Genomic DNA, 21,238 nt, shown 5'->3' on the forward strand with positions numbered 1-21,238 from the left:
AGAACAGGAATGCTTTCATTAGCATTACCCAAATGCTACAGGGTTGACAGGAGGAGGAGCCAGAGAAGTTTGATGGAGGATGCTACATTTTTAATCTCACCAACTCCAGAACAGCAGAAAATTCCTCCTCCACGGAACACTTAGCATTTGAAGCCTGCAATCGATGGAGATAAAAATAAACTGGAAGAGATTTCCGCACTCTCCCCTTTCTATGCTGGAATTAGACAGATGGGCTTTGACTAGGAGAGGCTAGATTCATATCCTTTGCAGGAAGGAATCTGGTGGCGACAATTGCCATTTGCTGGCTCTGAGATTGGGGACATCGCTCGTCTCCTCCGGCACTTCATCCTCCTTGCCTTCAATAAAACAAAAAGGGGGAAACTGAAGGAAAGGTCTCTGTCATTTGTGGAAGGGAAATGTCACCCATTCCCCAGGCCTTGGGAGGCAAGGAAACAACCAGAATAGTCACCTTGCTTTGACTGGAGGACTTCACACAGGAGCAGAAAAAGATGAAGCACCACTTTGGGAATTCTGATTTAAGGAGCCTCCTACGTCTTCAGAGCTGGGAAGAGGTGGGATTTGTAGTTTAGAGAAATATATGAGGGACAAATCCTTCTTGAATTAAGACTTGAGGCAGCAAATGTAGGGCAATAAAAGGGATTTTTAAAACACGTGAATGCTAGAGCATTTCCCAGTTGATTGAAATTGCTTCTTGCCTCTCTGTGACCAGACAGAGATTGCATCTCTACGGTCTGTTTTTTTCTCCTTAGTCTTTCATCTGGGCCCTGACTCCTCAAGCTCTCTTCCCCCATTGAAATAAACTATCTAGAGGAAGTAAACTGGACCAGTTGTTGAGTTGTGTCGCCAATGGCCAAACCCAGATGCGACTTCTAGATGAGGATCATTTTCAGGCAAGGGGGGGGGGGGGGCATGCTTTGGACTGTACCTCTGAAGTCTGGAAAACAGCTGCTAGGAACTATTTTGGGAGTGCTTTCTGTTGTCCAGAAGAGCAAGCATTAAATGACCCCTAAATGCATACCCTTGACAAAAGAAATCATTAAAGATTTCCCCTGACCCACTTCTATTTATCACAGGACACTGAAACTGCACATGTGTAATGATATAAGTCTGTATTAGGTTACGTGCCAGTGTACAACTCAGAACTGATAACAGTCTTGATTTGACAGGCGCTGAAGTGGTGTAAGGTTTGAGAATGGACCCATAGGAATACAGATTGTTCATCAAGTTCCTTTACTTAAAAGAACCAAGGGAGACGTTCAATGAGATGAAAGAGGTTTCTGGTTATGATTCCCCATCATATGATGGAGTCAAGAACTGGCATCGTAGATTCCAATGTGATTGGACTTTTGTGCAAACAGCTCCAATTCCAGGGTGGCCCCACTCTGCTATTGATAAACATACCATCCAGCAAGTGGAAGTCGCCATTGTAGAAAATCACCACATAACCATTCGCCACCTAGCCCAAAATGTCAGGGAAAAAAATCACCCAAGACCCTCTTCACATGCATAAGGTATCTGGTTACTGGGTCCCCCGGTTGCTCACATCTTTCCAGAAGCTCTCAGGTTCTATTGACAATAATGTGCCAAAGAAACCAGGAGGACTTTTTCAACGGACTAATCAAACAGGATGAAAGCTGGGTCCATCACGATGATCCTGAGACTAAAGTCCACTCAATGCAATATAAGCATTCTGACTCACCACCTCCAAAGAAGGCACGTGCCCAACTCTCGACAGGCAAGGTCATGCTCACAGTATTCTGGGACCAGCACAGAGTAGGATTGATGGATTTCCTAGCAAAGGGTCCCATGATCCCTAGGTGTCCGCTTTCTGCAAGACAATGCAGCAGTTCACAACTCACCAGTTGCCCAAATGGAAGACGCATGCTCTTCTGGCTTTGAAATTCGACTGCATCCCCCTGATTCACCTGACCTTGCACCATCAGACTTCCACCTCTTTCCAACAATGAAGTTAATTTTGAAGGGCAAGCATTTTTCAGAGGATAAGACTCTGATTTCTGAAGTCACAACATGACTTTTGGAGCAACCTGTCAACTTCTACAAGCGAGGTGTTTACAGTTGCTTAAAAAGATGGGGAAAGTGTGTGTCCCTAGGTGGCATCTATGCAGAGAACGTCAAATAACTGCACCAAGTTTCATTGCTCTCAGTCCACAGAAAGTGGGTAAGGGAAAATCTTTAACAAATACTCCTTGTATATGGAGGATACGCCTTCTGCCTTTCTTCTTCCAAGTTGTTGCCAACTTATCCCAACCCTACCTTTTTCTGATCTGATAATAACCAAAGAATATATGGAGAGCATTGTACCAATCTATATCCATGTTTCAATCCAAGAGGCTCTGTGTTCTGGATCTACTCAACAAAATTTGTCATTTTCTCAAATAAAAATATTGGAGATTTAGCCACGTGCCAGCCATTTATCTGCATCTGCTCCTACATTTTAAAAATCTATTCCAACCTGCATTCATTCTTGCTGATGCTCAAAGCAAGCGAAGCCTCTGAGAAAAGAAGCAACAGCCGCATTCAGCCAACTTCAAAGGCCTGTCTCCCAAAGACTCACTCGAACGAGAGACTCCTTGTCAAAAAGACAAGGCAGAAGAAGAAAAGGACTGCAAGCTCAAGGATTTTAAAACTAGCGTCCTGGGGTTGCTCATCTGAAATGCAAATTCCTAAAGGTTTAAATATACTAACATCTTGGCATAAATGAGTAAAGTCTTCCTCGAAAAGACTGGCTTCAGCTGACAGTCACATGAACCAGCCATCATGAAACAAACAAGGAAGGCCTTCAGATACAGTTGCAAGAAAGACTGATTTACATCAAGGCAATTTCAAATCGGCAACTTATAATTAGACCCTCTGTTTTGAAATCCAACTTTTGCCTGAAGGAGACCCACGTATGAGGTAGGTTCCTGTAGGTTTGGGCTTTTTCATTGTAATTATATGACTTACCCTACTGAGGAACATAACCCAAAACCTTAAGTAATCACATGACTTCTTCCATTGTCTCCAAGACCAAAAGCCAATTTCCTTTTGGCTATCTCTTCAAGCCACTATGTTCAAAAGATAGCCATGGTTTAGACAGGAGATGAGATTATGTCTGCAAATAGATAGATATTTCCTTTTAAACTAGATCACTTTTTTTTATTAACTTACAGTAGTTGGAGAACAAAGAATGCAAGATAAAATATTATCTAAATGGGCAAGGGAGGGGAGAGAGGACCACAGCCAAATAATATTCTTGTTGATTCGGATCCCCTCTGGATGAGAAAGCCCTTGAAAATATGAGCCTTGGTCTTTTTGACCCTGTCCTGCCTGGAATCAAAGAGTTAAAAGCCCATGGCTCTTTTGGCAAAGTCAACCAAGTGTAACAGTTAAGGCCCATCGCTGGCCTGGAAGCAAGTATGTATGTAAACAGGAAGGACAGAGGAGCGAGTGGGAAAAGCCAACACAAAAAGCAGAGGAGATGCTGTCATCCTCCAGAGTTTGGTTTCAGAAACCGAGGCAGAAAGAGTCACTGAAACCATTTCTTATGCTTCTAGAAGATGCCCTGCAAAACCCAAAGAAGATTCAAGTGGGATACCCTCCCCATTATTTTTTCTCTTTTAAAAAGATGTATGGCATACAAGATTTAAATTCCTCATATGGTTATCTGGTTGGTTTATTTTTCCCCCTACCTTTTGCAGCAAGAATGGTTCCAAGCCTTCTTAGGGGGTCTAAGTTATAACTTAATTTCTTGCCACATTTTGAGTTTATCTTCATGAACAGGAAGCAAGGCCAATGCAGGGTGAATCTCCACTGTAGAATGAATGTGGTTTGATACCACTTTAACAGCTCAATGGTGTAGAATTATGTGATTGTAGTTTGACAAGAGCTTAGGCTTTCTGTGATAAAGAGAAAAGTGCCTCACCAAACTAAAAATCCCATCGAGCCATGGCAATTCAAAGTGGCATCAAACTGCAATATAGTAGAGTCTCGCTTATCCAACCTTCACTTATCCGTCATTCCATCTTATCCGATGCATCCCTTTTCCTCCAGCATTTCCTCTTCAATTAAAGGAGCGCTCCCCAACTCTCTTTATTCCCAATAACTGAAAAAGGCAAGAAAAGGGAGAGGAAGAGGAAGAAGGAGGAGAGGGGGAAAAGAGGCAGGACCAGAAGCGGAAGCCTCCTTCCTCCTTCCCTCTGTGATTTCCATGCTCCTCTACCATATCCGGGCACTTCCTGCTGGGCCGCTCTAGCAACGAGGTGTTCCCTTGCCTTAACCCTTTGAGTCCCTTAACCCTTTGAGTCCCTCTTGTTAGAAAGGCGTCTAGTGCTGCATCGGATGGCTAACAAGGAGACTATGCATTTATCTAACTTTCTGCCAGCCCATTTTTGTCAGATAAGCATGACTCTACTGTAATTTTAGATGCAGGTTGAGATGCAATCTAGATGTGTATTATTATTATTATTATTATTATTATTATTATTATTATTATTATTATACTTTGCTTTATTTCTCCCGAAGGGGACTCAAAGCAGCTTGACATAAAAGCATTAGTATACAATTTCACATATACAAATATACAACATTAAAATAGAATTAAACACAAACATCAATAAAAAAAATTCACAGTTAAAACTCCTAAGCCAAATAAGGCAGTAAGGATCCAGCCTTTTTGGTTGCTTCAAATACTTTCCTGAACATTTAGGCAGCCAGAAATCCACAAGGCCCTCAAGCCCACTTTCCATGTGCAAAGGAAGTAAAAAACAGATACAGAGCAGGAGGAACAAGGCCAAGGACGTGGGACTAAGTTTTAGCGGTTGCTGGATTTCTAAGCCATCAAGAAACATCAGCAAAATCGTCTCTTTGCATGAAACAGACACCAAAGCAGGGTTGCCAATGCTCCTGGTCCAAGTCAAGCGAAGCATATTTCTTAACATTCCCTCCAAGCAAAGATAATTGTGATTTTCTGCCAGTTGTATTTAAGGCACCTATGTAAGGTTATTGATTTGATACAGGAAAGCAGCTACTGAGAGGACTGCAGTGGTCTGAGCTGATTCCGCCATCATTGTCTCTTCTTGTAACACAGATGGGACAGTCCTGATTTATTCTGAATTGAGCCTTTCATGCATACCCTGCTGGAAATGCATTTCCAATTCGAAGGCACCAGCCCTCAGTTTGGGGGAATGAGGCCCCAGGATCAAGTTTCTGGGAATGGGGCAACCAGGCCCTTAGGGGTTTTGAATGCTCTTTATTATGTTAAGCTGAGTTACTCCCTCCCACCCCTCGCCCAATCCCCTCAAACCCACTCATTTCCATCACCACCGCTAGCATGAAACATGTAGAGAGGCAAAGAATTTGGGACATTTAAAACCCGCAAATATGGAGGCCAACTATATACAAACACATCGATCCATTGATATCACTGTGTCTTTACTTCCTTCCGCCAACCCTATACGTAAAGTAATACATTGAGTTCAGTGGATTTGATTCCTTTGCTGAAAGCAAAAATCCTGCTTGGGCTGAAAAGCATCTGATGCCAAAGCGACCCATGTGACAACTTTCACCGACTCTCCATTAAACTAAATCTGTGAATAATCAAATCTGCAAAAGTCAAAATTGTAAATGTGAAGGGAAGAAGGGACGACTGTGTTTCACTCATTGCAAAAGATGGGACGCTTCTGAAATGGAACATTTCAGTGCACAGAGATGGAAGGATGACAAAAAGTACCATATAGGAGCTATGAGGACTTCAGGTGTCCCTTCCTAGCCCTTCATTTTCAGGAGAAACTCCTCATGTCCACAGCCAAACAAAGGATCAATAGGAATAAATTAGAACTGCACAGACGGCGCAGGAGGACGGATGGTGCCCCTGGGAGGAAGCCAAAGACAGGTCCTGCTTTTCTTGTGATTCTCAGCCTCACGTGCCGAGAGTGACTCATTCCTACCGTGGGCACTGCGGCCCAGAAGAGAAAACGCTGGCGCTTGAGCAAATGTCAGTTTGGGTGGAAGAAAGCGGTTTTAAAAAAAATGTTTCAGAGAGGAATTGCAGCAGCTAGGAACCTGGCATTTTTGCAGGAAGCCCTGCATGTTGCAAGGCATCCAGAAAGAGAAAGGAAGGGAGAACGGAAGTGTTGGCTAATACAGAAGATGCAAAATGTATGGCCAAAAGAGAGGAGGAGGCCACACACACACAACAAATGAGGAGGACTCTCTGTATGTGATCCTGGACTCATCGCTGAGCCTGGAACCCCAGGTTTCAGCGGTGGCTGAGAGAGCTTTTGCACAATTAAAACTTGTGCGCCAGCTGCGCCCGTACCTTGGGAAGTCGGATCTGGCCACAGTGGTCCACGCTCTTGTTACATCCCGAATAGATTATTGCAACGCGCTCTACGTGGGGTTGCCTTTGAAGACTGTTCGGAAACTTCAATTAGTCCAACGGGCAGCGGCTAGATTACTCACCGGAACATCATACAGGGAGCATACCACCCCTGCTATGTCAGCTCCACTGGCTGCCGATCCAGTTCCAAGCACAATTCAAAGTGCTGGTTTTGACCTACAAAACCCTTTACGGCTCCGGCCCAGCGTACCTGTCCAAACGTATCTCCTTCTATATCCCACCTCGGAGTTTAAGATCTGCTGGGGAGGCCCTGCTCTCAGCCCCACCTTTATCACAAGTGAGACTGGTGGGGACGAGGGACAGGTCCTTCTTGGTGGTGGCCCCTCGCCTGTGGAATGCACTCCCCGGGGAGATTAGGTTATCAACATCCCTCCTCACTTTCAGGAGGAAGCTAAAAACCTGGATGTGGGACCAGGCCTTCGGGTAAGCTGGCAGATGGACAAAGACAACCAATGACGACCAGAGTAGGAAAGGACAATGATGATGCTAGATGGATTACGGATTATGAATTGGCGAATATTGACCACAAGATTATTTTATTGCTGCTATTGTACTGTTTTGTTTTAACTAGTTATAACTGTTGATAGTATATGGTAAATTTGTGTATTGTATTTTGTGAATTGTTAGGCATCGAATTGTGCCTTTTGTAAGCCGCCCTGAGTCCCCCCTAGGGGATTGAGAAGGGTGGGGTAGAAGCACTCCAAATAAATTTATATATATATATATATATATATATATATATATATATATATATATATATATAGAGAGAGAGAGAGAGAGAGAGAGAGAGAGTCGTGTCAGGAGCGACCGCTGAATACGTTTCTCTGAATGAAAACGGGAAGAATGGCAACTTCTTCTAATGGAATGTTTCTCAACCTTCCTAATGCTGTGATCCCTTAATACAGTTCTTCATGTTGTGCTGATCCCCAACCATAAAATTATTTTCCTTGCTACTTCATAACTGTCATTTTGCTACTGTTATGAATTTGGTCCAGTGAAGGATGTATTTTCATTCACTGGACCAAATTTGGCACAAATACTCAATACATCAAAATCTGAATACTGGTAGGGTTGGGGGAGGGATTGATTTTGTCATTTGGGAGTTTTAGTTGCTGGGATTTATAGTTCACCTACAATCAAGGAGCATTCTGAAGTCAAACGATAGAATTGAACCAAACTTGGCAGACAGAACTCCCATGACCAACAGAAAATACTGGAAGGGTTTAGTGGGTATTGACCTTGAGTTTGGGAGTTGTAGTTCACCGATATCCAGAGAGCACTGTGGACTCAAACAATGAGGGGTCAGGACCAAACTTGGCACGGATACTCTATATGCCCAAATGTGAATACTGGTGGAGTTATAGGGAAAACAGACCTTGAGAGTTGGGAGTTGTAGTTGTTGGGATTTATAGTCACCTACAATCAAAGAGCATTTTGAAGCCAACCAACAATAGATTTGGGCCAAATTTCCAACACAGAACCCCCATGCCTTGAAGGGACTTGCTGGCGTGAGCCTCCCTCCAGCCTCGCACGCTCTCCCTCACCCGCCCATGTGCACTATGCTGCCATGTGCCAAGCACGCCTGATATCCCCTCCCCGCTTGGAGTCTCAGAAACAGCCCTCCTCTCGGCTGAGAGGCCAGCCAATCATAGCAGAGGACAACCTTTGGTAGGAGGATTCGCCCATTGTTTCCAAAAAAAGAAAAGAGGGACAGGCAGAGAGATCTTCAGCCTTCTCTACCAAAGGGGTTCCTAAGACCACCAGAAACATGTCTTTTCTAATTGTCTTTGGTGACCCCCCCATTGCCCCCCCCCACCTTGAGAAACGCTGTTCTAATGCAATGAACAGCACGGCTTTGAGTGAGCCACATATAGGGACAGATACGGGAAAAACAAAGCACATGTGCCTCAGATTTGAAACTGAGTACTAGAAACCGGGTTTGTTCTGAAATACATTTTAACTGCTCTGACTGGAAAGGAAGCTCATCTAAGCTGAAGCACTTCTGACAAAAGATATAGAAGACACCCACCTTTCCTAGCCTAAATAACCACCCTCCCTCTAAAAAGTCAATACTTTCTCCTCCTTTGTGCAATCCTAAAAGCCCCATAGCAATAGGAAAGGCTGAGGCATTCCAAATAAGATGCTCTCCAGTGACTGCTGGGGAAAGCGTTTGGATATAATAAAAATATTCCTATGATCATGGCAGTTTTAAAAACGCTTCTCTGTGATTATGGAAATTACTGCCAGGAAGCGGTGGCTAAGTCCACGATTGTCTGAATCATACAGTATGTTTTACACACAAAAATGCACCTCCTTGGGGACAGGAAGGCAAATCCGAATGCACCTATAAAAGACCAGAAAGTCTGAACTGGATGCCATTGCTGCGAAAATGCCAAACACCTGGCCACACAAGAATCCTGACATAGTTCCCTGTCTGACCTAACTCTGAAATATTATCCTGGTTGCCAAGGAATTTGAAATATTCTTTTAGACCTCTTATTGCCCATCGGAAAATGAAATGAAGACCCCTCCAGGCCCCAGGCCCATTCAGAAAGAGAGGCTGGGAGGTACAGGATGCACACTCAAAAATGCAACTGTCAACACGGAAAGGCCCTGTATTGATGGGTGTCTTATTTTTTAAATTAAGACTTTTCACAGAAAGGAAGCTTTCCCAGCCAGGAAGGGAAGGCAGACCCCTTCCTATTCTCCAATAGTCCTCAATGCCAGAATTTCACAGATGGCAGAATAATCTCTGCTGCAGTTTCTAAGAACGATGTGTTGTGAGAATCTCGGTACACTATACGAGCATTTATAGGGTGCGGTTCCAGAGAAAAGCGGTCCTGATATCCATTTAATTTGCTCTACGGTTGCTAGGTGAGGACGGACCCTTGGCTTTTCCCCCTTCCTTCCTTCCTTCCTCCCTCCCTGACACTAAATGAAGAAAAGGCCCATGCAAAAGGGCCCATTGGAGCCCACAGCTGCGCGGATGGCGCTGGAGCCAGCGACGGAAAACCCAGACAAGTGGCAGCTTCATCCACAGAGGCATTTCTCAGCGCAGCCAGCGACTCGCTTCTTCTCACGGATCCTGCAGCCAATCCGGCAGCCGGTGATTCAGAGGCCTGTTCCCATGGAAGCGGGTCGAACATACATACAGCCGCCGTGTTTAAGCAACCAAGCAATGTTCATATTTGGAAGCAGGGAAGGGGAGGGGTGGTGGAAGGCAGGGAAGACGAGCTGGGAGTTCATCTGATTCACCCAACCATCAGGAACCCACTAATTTAGTCTGAAATATATTTGAGCAAGGCAAGGCAGAGTGCCCCTTTTCCATGCCACCAGGGCAGGGTTCAGGTGAACAGGGAAAGTTAGATCACAACAAAACCCTTGCCTTTCAGATAATGTTTGGATGTGAGGCCACCACTTTGCGAGATCTGAGCTCAGGCAGTTCTGAACAGATGTTGGCAAGGCAGTGGGGAAGGGGAACAGTGGCTGCTTTAAGCGAGGAAGAGTAGATTGAAACTAGTTCTTCAGCTATTTCCCATGCAATTTATTGTGTGTGTGATAAAAATCCTAGCAACCAAAAGATGATAGTGGCACTGAAGCAACCGAAATGGATTTCCAGACCCAGAATGTCCTCCTGGTTTAATCATTTTACATTGTTTACAATTTTTTAACCTGGTTAAACTAATTTGATCCATATCTTTTCTTGAGATGTCATGATAAAGGGCAGGATATAACTACTGTGACAGCCACCACCATAACCAAAACAATGTACTGATGTAACTCCTGGAAGTCTCCACAGACTTTCACAAAGTTCTGGTCTTCAGAAATCTCACCAAAGGTTTAGAGGAAGAGAAAGGACACCTTCGGAATGTGGTTATCGAGGACATGTCTATGGCTATTGTGAGCAGCACAAAAACCATATTTATTTTATTTTATTTTATTTTATTTACAGTATTTATATACCACTTCTCTCACCCCTGGGGGGACTCAAAGCGATTTATACAGAGATAATGGCAAAATTCAATGCCTTACATACATAAACCAACTAACAAATCAACACCATATAACTAGGAATAAAATCAATAGGGCAATTCACTAAGATAAGAAAAAAGACATTTAAAACATGAAATACAAGAATTAAAACACCTAATAAAAACTTTAAAATCTCATGATCCAAGCATGTAGACTGGGCCATTCCAAATGTCAATTGCACATATTCCATATTTGCGTCTTGTACTGTGTTACTTTACTAATCAAAAGCTTGGTTCCATAACCATGCCTTTGTTCTCTTTCTAAAGGCCAGGAGGGAGGGCGCTGATGTAATCTCACTGGGGAGAGAGTTCAGAGTCGAGGAGCCACCACAGAGAAGGAAATGAACAAAGTCTCCACTTGCTGAAGCTATCCTATGTTGGCCATATCAATGGATAATATGGCACCCTGCGAAAGAGGACAGAACTTGTCATAGGGCTACACTGCAGACAGATTATTTTTTTTACCAAGGAAACTACAATTACCTTAAGTATGTAATACAGAGGGATAGGGTAACCTAAAGGGCTCTCTTTGGTAGACCTGCCGCAGTTTGAAACCACTCTGATGACAAATAACAGCAGCAAAAGCCCTATGCCAACAATGGGAGCAAACTATTCACCAGAAGATGTTCTTGGCAACACAATTGGAGCAGCTCTGTTCTCACTCAGACTCCAAACCCTGGCTGAAGCACCTTCAGGAAGGAGTGCAGAGGAAGGGAAGAGAGGCCAGAATATCAGCGAGAACGATCTCACCTGGCGTGCTACAATGTTATATTCTTCTATATTTTTTTAAATGGAGGAATTTGGTCCTTCTGCATGACAGTTCCCACAAGCATTCTGATTCCTGACTACACACTTGTCAGGCAATTGTGACTAGTATGCCCTCTCTCCCCTCCACAAAGCAAGGATTGTGTATCTCTGACAAACTCTCAGTTTGAATACGGAAACGTCAACCACTCTCTGGCTTCTGCCTCAAAGAGGAATGGCAGAATATAGGCTCACAGTGAAACGGGGTGTGTGCGTGCCTCTGTGTACGTGAGTGTTGCACAACCCAGGCAGCGTAAAAGACAGGCGCTTAATGACAGGGCAAAATGTGCAGCTGCTAGAATGACAGGCAAAAAGGCAGGTTAATGATCAATCTTCCCCTGATGGATCTCAGAGCAGCAGTTTTCAGATTATCACACACTGTGCCTAAATTGCGTTCTGCCTTCTTCCGAAGATTTTCCTCTGCAGCTTCCATCGAACGAACATGGGATTCTCCCTTCCTTCCTACCGTAACCAACTGTGAAAGCTTAGGCTCCTTCGCTGGTAAACAACTGCTGCATTCCTCCCAGCTCCAAAGATAGCCAAGCCTGACCGACCTCTCATAACGTTTCAAAGAAGGCACTCAAATCAGTTAATATCTGAATACTTTTTCCTGAAAGAGGCCAAAAGCAGAACCTTGTCAGGTTTCTTTGGAGTTCTTGGGAAAATAACTTTCAGGAGACTCGACTGCACCATCTTCCTTTCCCTCTCAAAACTAGAAGATAAATGACCAACAGAAGCAATGTTGAATCTGGACCTTAACTAAATGATCATCCATGGGATACCCTGCACAGCTATCAAATGGAAAGGCTGACAGGTCCACCAATGCACGGATTTGTGAAGAAACCTAAATATTGCAACACATTCTGATTTCTGAACACACAAGAGGAAAACCCAAAATCCAAGGCACAAGGCCACAAAGCTTACTTCAGAGTGACCTAAACCTAACTAGGTTTTGTGAAACTACTCTTTATTTAACCTCTGCTTACAAGTTGCTAAACAAAACAGTATTCAGGTTTGTGCGTGAAAGGAGACACCATGGTAAGGAATACATATATTCCTGCAATGTTCTGGTAGGTGAAACCCTTTATTCTTACACCTGGGCACTCTTTGGCCCTGGAGAACTGACCTACCCCTCTTTGCTGGCAAAGGGATCTCCAAAACAATGCTTCTTCTAATCACCCAGGAAACACAACAGGAAGTAAGCACCATCTGCCTTACTATTTCTCACTCTCCTCCCCTCAACTAGCTCTCACTGTTCTCAGAAGCAATGAAAAGAATGCAATGAGATAGCCACACATTCCCCAAAGAAGTTAGACATTATCATTTCCGCTTGCAGCTGCCAAGGTTAGAACACACTGGCATCCTTTTGCCCGCCATGAGATCACAAAAGGCTGCAATGAAGTCAACACTTCCGGATTCCAACCAGAGCCTGGATCAGAGAGGCTTCTGGGATGCCTACCAAGTCTGCATTTGTGTGGGTGAGGCCAGTGTGCCAGCTGCCCTGTTCCTGGGGATGTTTGATCCAGCCATAATGACACGTGTCTTAGTAACATCCCCTTTGGATTACTTTAACATGCTCTGTATGCATTGTCTTTGAAAGGCAGCAATGCTACCTTGGCCAATGAGCTCCAGCTAGGCTGATCACTGGCAATAGTTATGAGGAGCATAGATCTCCATTGCAGGAAAACCTCTGCTTCTGTGCTCAATACAAAGAACTAACTATGCTCACAGTCATGGTGGGACGCAGGGCCTTATTGTCTGGTAGTCTGGTGGGACACAGGGCCTTATTGGTAACTTCCCCTAGATTTTGGAACTCTCTTCTCTGAGGTCCCTTCAACACGGCTGTATAAAATCCACATTGAACTGGATTCTATAGCAGTGTGGACTCAGATAACCAGTTCAAAGCAGATATCGTGGATTATCTGCCTTGATATTCTGGTTTATATGGCTGTGTGGAAGGGCCCTGAGAAGATAGTGCTTCTCTCCTTGCTGCTTTCCCTTAGTTGTGTGAACACTTGTGACACAAGATGCTGTTTAAAAGGGAAAGGTTTTACAACCTGCTGTTGTAAACACTTTTTGTCTTCTTAATGGATATGATTTATATTCTTTCTATCTTCTATCAGACAAGACCCAATGTTGGCAATCTTTAGGAAGAGCCTGAAGACCTGGCTATTCCAGTGTGCCTTTCCAGATTAGGAAACTCCTGACATCACGTCCCAAATGCACTTTGTTAGAAACCAGGATTGTCTGCACATTGCACCTACCTCCAAAAAACCTCTACATACCTCCTGTCAAGTTCGGCACTTTTAAATTCTGTCCATTACATTTGGTCCGGCCTTTAGGTTTTAAATGCATCGTGGTGTCATTGTTTTTAGTGTTTTATTGTTTTTGCTTGATGTTTTATTATTTGCTTATGAGTTTTACTGTTATATTTGTATGTTGTTGTTGTTGGCGGCCTTGGCCTTTGTAAGCCGCATCGAGTCCTTCAGGAGATTTTGCGGAGTATAAATAAAGTTAATAATAATAATCATCATCATCTTATTTTTTAAAAAACTACCAATATGTTTTTAATCTATATGCTTTTTTTTTTTTTTGTAAGCTGCTCCTGAGTCTTGGTTTAGGGGGAAAACCCAACGGATAGATAGACAAACAGATCTGAATATGAACCATATGCAGGAGAGAGTCAGGGCTGGCATTTTTCACTTTTGCAACATGAAACGTGCCAATTCTTGTTCAGGCACTACTCCCATCTACGTAGCTGTACGTATGTGGAGGAAAAGCTCGCTTTTATGAAGAAGGCAGGCTCTCCTCATTGCTCTTCTTTCCCAAAGAGATAGGTGAGTTTCTGAAAGCAGAAGTCAGACTTTCCAGCTGGGGGAGGCTAAAAGGAGCTTGGGTTTTGGGTTTAGGGAGGCTGTCAAGCCTTTGCAAGCAAAGAGAAAGAGAGAAGAAAAACAAGTCGGCCACATGACACAGCAGCAGAGCAAGGAGGAGCAGCAGTAAGTCTGGCTCTGGGAGGAGGAGCCTGGCACCCACCGGTCCATTGCATGACTCAGCCGCAGAGCTCAGGAAAACCAGGCGGGAGAGGCGGCCAAGAGAAGACCCAGAGAAGAGACACTTCTCTTGCTGACCAATGGCAGCTCCTCCACCAACATTTGGTTTGCTTCAAAACCCTCCCACAATGGTTGCCTCTCTCCCGCAACCCCTATGCTCCCCTCACTACTGGATTTAGGGAGGAGGAGGAGGAGGAGGAGGAGGAGGAGGAGGAGGAAAGGCTTGACCTGGAAGAGCTCCAAGCCCTTGTCTCAACAAAACACCAAAGATCTGCCCCAGGCTGCATCAGGGAGAGAGAATTTCTAAAATATGTTCTTGGCCTCCGCTTCCTTGTTCCATTCTCTCTTTGGAAGCAGCAGGCATAATTATGTGCAGAATAGATCTGTACTAAACAGGGCGGGGAAGGAGGATGAGGCCAATGTCTCTAGCACGTTTTGGGCAAAGGAATAGTACCACGTGGGCATTAACAGTGTCTCTGTGTTAGTCAGGGGTGGATAATTTATGCTGCTTCCTCTCAATGCGGTCATAAATGCCCCAAACAGCTCGGGTGACTTGTTATATAGACCCAGGCAGGAAACCATGCACTAGGCCCCAATAAAAGAGCACAGTTTGCCTCATTCTGGACAACACCTGCCTCTCTTTTATGCAAACAAATGCATAAACTCCTGAGTTTGCAAGACCCTTTCAGATGCTTGAAGAAACTAAGGAACCAGAAAGGGCCTTGGTTTTCTCCAAGAAGTCCTGCAAGCAAGATTTGTAGCCTGCAATCCATGCAGAGATATTGGCTGGGGGGTTAAAGGCATGCATGACCTGGTTTTCTTTTTCTTCTAGGGATCCCTTCTCTGAATCGAGGGAACATCTCTGCTTAGCACTTCAAGGCCCACAACAAAGAGGAAAGTTGCAGCCATTTCTCAACACACCTATGCCCCTCCTGAGCTCCTTCAATTTAAGGCACTTGTTCTCAACCTTCCTAATGCCGTGACCCCTTAATACAGTTTCTCATGTTGTGGTGACCCCCAACCATAACATTATTTTCATTGCTACGTCATAACTGTAATTTTGCTACTTTTATGAATCGCAATGCAAATGTCTGATAGGCAGGATGTATTTTCGTTCGCTGGACCAAATTTGGCACAAATGCCCAATATGCCCAAATTTGAATATTGGTGGGGCTGGGGGATTGTTATTTGGGAATTGTAGTTGCTGTCATTTATAGTTAACCTACAGTCAAAGAGCATTCTGAATACCACCAACAATGGAACTGAACCAAACTTGGAACACTGGAAGGGTTTCATGGGTACTGACCTTCAGTTTAGGAGTTGTAATTCACCTACATATTGAGAGCATATTGTGGACTCTTAAAAAATCATGGATCTGGACCAAACTTGGCACGAATATTCAATATGCCCAAATGTGAACACTGGTGGAGTTTGGGGAAAATAGACTTGATATTTGGCAGTTGTGGCTTCTGGGATTTATAGTTCACCTACAATCAGAGAGCATTATGAAACCCACCAGCGATAGAATAGCACCAAACTTTCCATAGGAAAACCCCATGACCAATAGAAAATACTGTGTTTTCTGGTGGTCTTTGGCGACCTCTCTGACACTCCTTGCAACCCCTCACCCAGGGGTCCCGACCCCCAGGCTGATTTAAGGAGTATTTTCCAGGAAGAAAAGAAAAGACTAGCATTCTTTGGCAGAGAAAGTTCAAGACCTTGTAAAACTACAGCCCCTATGACTCCATAGCATTGAGCCAAGGCAATTAAAGTGGATTCATTCAACAGCATAGATGTACCTCAAGATTTTCTTTTCCATTCATTGCTGGAGGTTTGATGTTCTAACCCATTTTTTTAAAAAAGAAGAAATTCCAAGCAGGCAGAAACTGTTATGCAGACCTTTTTTGACCAAATTACAAAGAGTGCACTTTTTGCTGCTGTGCACTACATTTGGCAGCAAATACTTTTTTTTTGGTTTCAAGGTTTTGAAAATTGAGGTGCACATACGATTCCATGGTACATTACTCGAAGAAATAAAAGAGCTTAAAGCCATATATGCCTGCATTCCTGGCTTCCAGAACACTCCATATACTACTACACCGTGGGTTTATCCAGCGCATCTATTATTATGGAGAGAGAGAGCCGACTGACATCAAGTGAGACATTCCAGTTCCCACTTCTGATATATTTAGAAGTGTGTTTTTACACTGGGGATGGGAATGAGTCCTCCTCAGAGACAACGAACCCCACAAGACGCATTCCAACAACGTGCAATGCATTATGGGAACAATCTTTACTTGCCGACTGTGGGACAGGCTTAACTCCTCTGGCAGCTATAGTCAATGGAGCCAGGGGGCAATTGTGGCTTCTCAGGGAAAGACGGGAGGCTGTAACATCTGACCATCCACAAAAACACACTAACGCTTCATGGATATTTCCACCCTCCATGCCTTTCATACCGCTTATGTAAGTACACTCTACATATGAGGGCAAAGGGAAAGGTGGCAAAGGTGATCAAAGAACAGAATAGCTAACACAGTTTTTATGACTGTAAAGCTTAATTGTTCAGCAAACTGACAGATAACAGAAAAGGTTCACTTCCAAGCTGCATCAAACACTAACATTTGGTCCAAAGTGCTCTGCCAGCAGTGGGTGTCTTTTCTGGGAGTCATTAAGAGGTTTCAGGGCTCCAGTATCAAGAAAAGGCAACTATCCTCCTAACTTTGAGGATAAGGAGCCCAGACAAAGGCAGCTGCCCTGTACCAAACTTAAGAGGAAAATGCTGTAAATCAGTAATTTCATTCTCAGTCATCTTCCTCTGCTAAAAACTCTTAAGTAACAATCAGCAAAAAAAATATTAAAATGTGACTCGCAAAAGCCCAACCTTTGACTTGTGTCACGACAAAATATACCAAATGCAAAATGTGCACCGCTTCCCTCCTCGTGTAAACTTCCAGCCACAGCCCACAAAACAAACAGTCATCACCTTTGCAGCTACATTGAATGTTCAACAGCTACTGAGCGGATATCTCTGGAACACAACAGCCAGTTACATATCGAGTATAAATAGCAACCAACAGTTGCTTTTGGGAGCAGCACGTTTTCTGAAAGACTTCTAACTCATTTCAGAAGATATTCGACCCGAGACAGGTAGCCCAGTGTCCTCCAAGTACACAATAAGAGGCCCAAAAAATACAGAAAACACTATTCCGATTTTAGGCAATGAGACAAGAACAGAAAAGAATAGATGCAATAAATCTGCTATTAAAATGTATTGAACGCCAACACTATAACATACCAACCTATTATACTGCCCATTCAGTCCAAAAGCAATGCAAATAGAACTGAGAGAAGAAACCTAAAATTAGCAGACAGAGTGCTTCACTTGCTAATAGGTCACTCTTCATATACAGTTAGTTAAACAACAAATGATATTGATGGCACCAAAAACCTTAGGCTGACCTTACGATGATTTCGTTCCAAAATCAATGCCGCCCTTCGATATAAATATTCTAAGGGCATATCACACAACAGAAGAACGAGCTTAACGATACAAAGAAGCATGAAACAGCTGATGAAAACAGGCAATAATAAAATAACCAGAGCCACCATTAAAAACATGTGCAAAATGAAACAGTCTTTGCCCAGCAGCAAAACGAAATCAAAATAGGCACTGGACAACCTGAAGGCATGGCACAAACATAATGCTACCACCAAGAACCAACCATTAATTACTTCAGGCCATGGCCTTTCCTTCATTCCTTTCCTTCCTTCCTTCAGTCCCATCAAGCAGGAAATGGCTTCCATATGATATCTCTCTGTTCCTTTACCTGTATCCGAATCTTTCTGATCTCCATTTGTTCCAACAGTGAAAGGCAACTTCCTCTTTGTGGCTCGCTCCTTCACCTCTTTGCCCCCATCACTCCGGTCCAATTTTGGAGTCTTGGTTAGAGAAACTTTATCTTTATCCTAGAAAGTAGACAGAAAAACATGGATTATTCAAAAAAGGTATAACATCTGCAACTGGCATGGCTGAATTTACTGTCTAAATATTTAACACTTCTAGTTGGAACACTTCTAGAAAACAAAATGGCACCTCTAAGATTTTTCTGTTTAGGGATTGTTCAGACTAAGATTTCAGAGAGAAAATTTTGAAAGTAGATGGCTGTGGAACACCCAATCCCTGAGCTAATAGCTGGCAAATGGGAGTCAAACTGTCTGAACCATTAGTGAGTTCTGTTACAGGGATGTTCTGTAGTGTTTTTTTCAAGTCTTAAACGTATATTGTATCTTTTGCTCTATCCTCTGAAACTGTATTTGGAGTTTGCAGGGAGCAAACATGCCTTCCATTTAATAAATGTGAAATATCTCCTCCAAAATGGAAGAAAGATTTTCCTTGTGACACATAATACTGTCAGCAAAAGCTGTTAGAAGAGTCTGCCTGGCAACTGACCAACCTGTTGCAAGTTGTTTATAGGATCACTACTCCAGCCAGGGAAGAAACAAATGTACTAAGGCTTTTTCTATCCTCTTCAGGATCTAATCGTTGTGAATCGAAGGGTGGAGAATGGCCAGCTCTACAATCATGGAGGGAAATACAACAACCATCTGCTTTGGGACCCATGCTTTAATGTGCCTCTGGATACTTAGAATAATAGAATCATCGCGATGGAAGAGACCTCGTGGGCTATCCAATCCAACCCCCTGCCAAGAAGCAGGAAAATCGCATTCAGAATCACATACTAGCTCACTGTAGGATCCCAGTAAACAACAGCAAAGCCCATCTACATCTGGGTGCAGAGAAGAAAGGGGCTGCTATTTTGGAAGGCCCCAGAGAAGGAGATCATCTCCAAAACCCCATCTGCTTGAAGCATCCACTGTGCTCTTAGGCAGCTCCATGGCAGAATCCAGTAACTTGGAGCCTTTTATGGAAAACCTCTGACATAAAGAGAGGAGGAATATACTTCTTCCTGAGACACATAGTGAATGCTTTGAGATTAAGCGGCACCACAGATCTCTGCCCAGAATGGATTTCATTTGCAAAAGGAGCCAAGACTGTGGAGTGATTGCCTGTATCTTTCCCCCAGCTCTGTGTACCTTTGTAGACACCAAGGTTTAAGGAAATCAAGCATTCCAGCATCCCATCAATCAAAGTACTTAACTTATTGTAAAGTTTCTACTAGAACCACACTGTGTTTTGTATGGAGTGGGCTTGTCTTGCTAACCACAAATCTGATCAGCCAGGGACAAGCGAAACCCCTGAAGTGACCCTGCTTTGAGACTGAGCTAATTTGTTGTTGTGAACCGCTGTGAGTCGCCTTCGGGCTGAGAACAGCGGTATATAAGCAAGGTAAATAAACAAATAAATGTACAGGGTCCTTGGCTGATCAGAACTATCTAAATGGAGTCAACTCCACAGACGAGCCAATCTAACTCAGCTACTTTTTTCAGCTAACAACATATGGTTTACTCTACAAATTAATCTACTATCATACATACTTTATTTATGTTGTTCTCTCTCACTCTCACTCTCACTCTGTGTGTGCCTCTATTTCTCTCTTCATCCACCCAGATGTACATATTTTGGCCCTGGGTTAAATGTCTCCTTCCAAGATAGCAGAGCATAACCTGTTCCTGTTCATGGAGTTGTGAGGGACTCCCACTCCATGTTCAACATGAGCCCTAAACCCTTGTATATTTCTGTACAGACACCACAGTGAGCCTGTGCGCCTTCAGACTCTTTTTGCTCTTGGTTGGCTTGCTTGCTTGCTTATTCATCTTGCCAAGCAAAAGGGCTGCCGTTTAGATTTCCTTTTAAGTAAACACATCCAGTGGTGTTAACACATTAGCCAACCTAATCCCTTCCTTGCCCAGGATGTAGATAGAAAAGTAATTATTGTGCCACATGCAAAACTACTCTTGGATGAGGAAAACTCATGCAGCTCCTATGGAACAAAAAATCTCTGGGGGGGGGGGGGGAATCCCAAAGAAATACCAGTTGCCTCGCTCATAAGAGGGTGGCACATGGCTCAGAGCACCAGCACAGTCATAAAACTATGGCATCACTTTGCGTGTGCAACCTTCCTTCCTCTTTCTCAGTTTGTCTGTTGCAAACTGAGAAGTGTTTACTTCTAGTGGACCACTTATGTTTTGCTACTGGTTCCACAGTCCTACAGCAATGCATCAAGAAATACACCTTTGCTAAATAGGTTCAAAGGTTTGAGTTTACCTCAATGTGTTTCAATTGTGTTTCCAACATTTAGTACCAGAGGCAGAAAGATCATGGAAGAATAAGGGATACATTCTTAAGACATACAAAAAGAAAAGCACACCATGATTTTTGTGTTAGCAAGAACATAATTTCATCTCATCTTCTGGTCTGGAAAGATTTGTGTGTAAGGTATATCAATGTCAAGGAACTGATGGAGAAACCTATGCACTGCACACACTTCCATGTTTGAAGTTAATTCTGTCTCCACGTTTTAAAATAATTTGAACAGAAAGAGCTTTGTAAAGCTCTGATGAGCTTTCTCAGACCACCTCCAGATTTATCAGTGACTGACTCACAGGACAAATCTCTAAGCAACAAATGGGCCAGAAATGCCATGGCCAACATCCACTGCCTAGCTCCAGATTGGTTGCTTTATGATGGGAAAACAATGCCTTGTCCTTTCCTGGTTAAGAAGGCAGGGAAAAGGTAACAAAAGTATGCTAGGATAGGAAATTCTTTCTCCAGCCTAGCTGAATACAGGCACTCCAGTTACAATTTACTCAGTCACACCAATACGATGCTGTTTTCGCCCCTAACATTGCTGTAAACGTCTTTTCCCACACGTTTATGAAGGGCAATCTTGAGATCTGCACATCAGTCAATTGCCTTTGAAAAGTCATTTGTCTGCTTCCCAAAATAATATCATCACTCACCAAGACAA

The 21,238-nt window shown here is 43.4% G+C and overlaps 1 protein-coding gene across 3 annotated transcripts in view; it reads right to left on the reverse strand.

The window, feature by feature from the left end:
• Nucleotides 1-21,238, reverse strand: part of ANKRD11 (ankyrin repeat domain containing 11) — a 167,185-nt gene that overhangs the window by 34,837 nt on the left and 111,110 nt on the right. For all 3 annotated transcript variants that reach the window (XM_067471067.1, XM_060788252.2, XM_060788250.2), the window contains one exon: nt 18,137-18,275. In XM_067471067.1, coding sequence (XP_067327168.1) covers nt 18,137-18,275 — 139 coding nt within the window. The remainder of the gene's footprint in view (nt 1-18,136; nt 18,276-21,238) is intronic.

The sequence above is a fragment of the Anolis sagrei genome, chromosome 8, assembly GCF_037176765.1.
Source record: "Anolis sagrei isolate rAnoSag1 chromosome 8, rAnoSag1.mat, whole genome shotgun sequence".
NCBI classification, from domain to species: Eukaryota; Metazoa; Chordata; class Lepidosauria; order Squamata; family Dactyloidae; genus Anolis; species Anolis sagrei.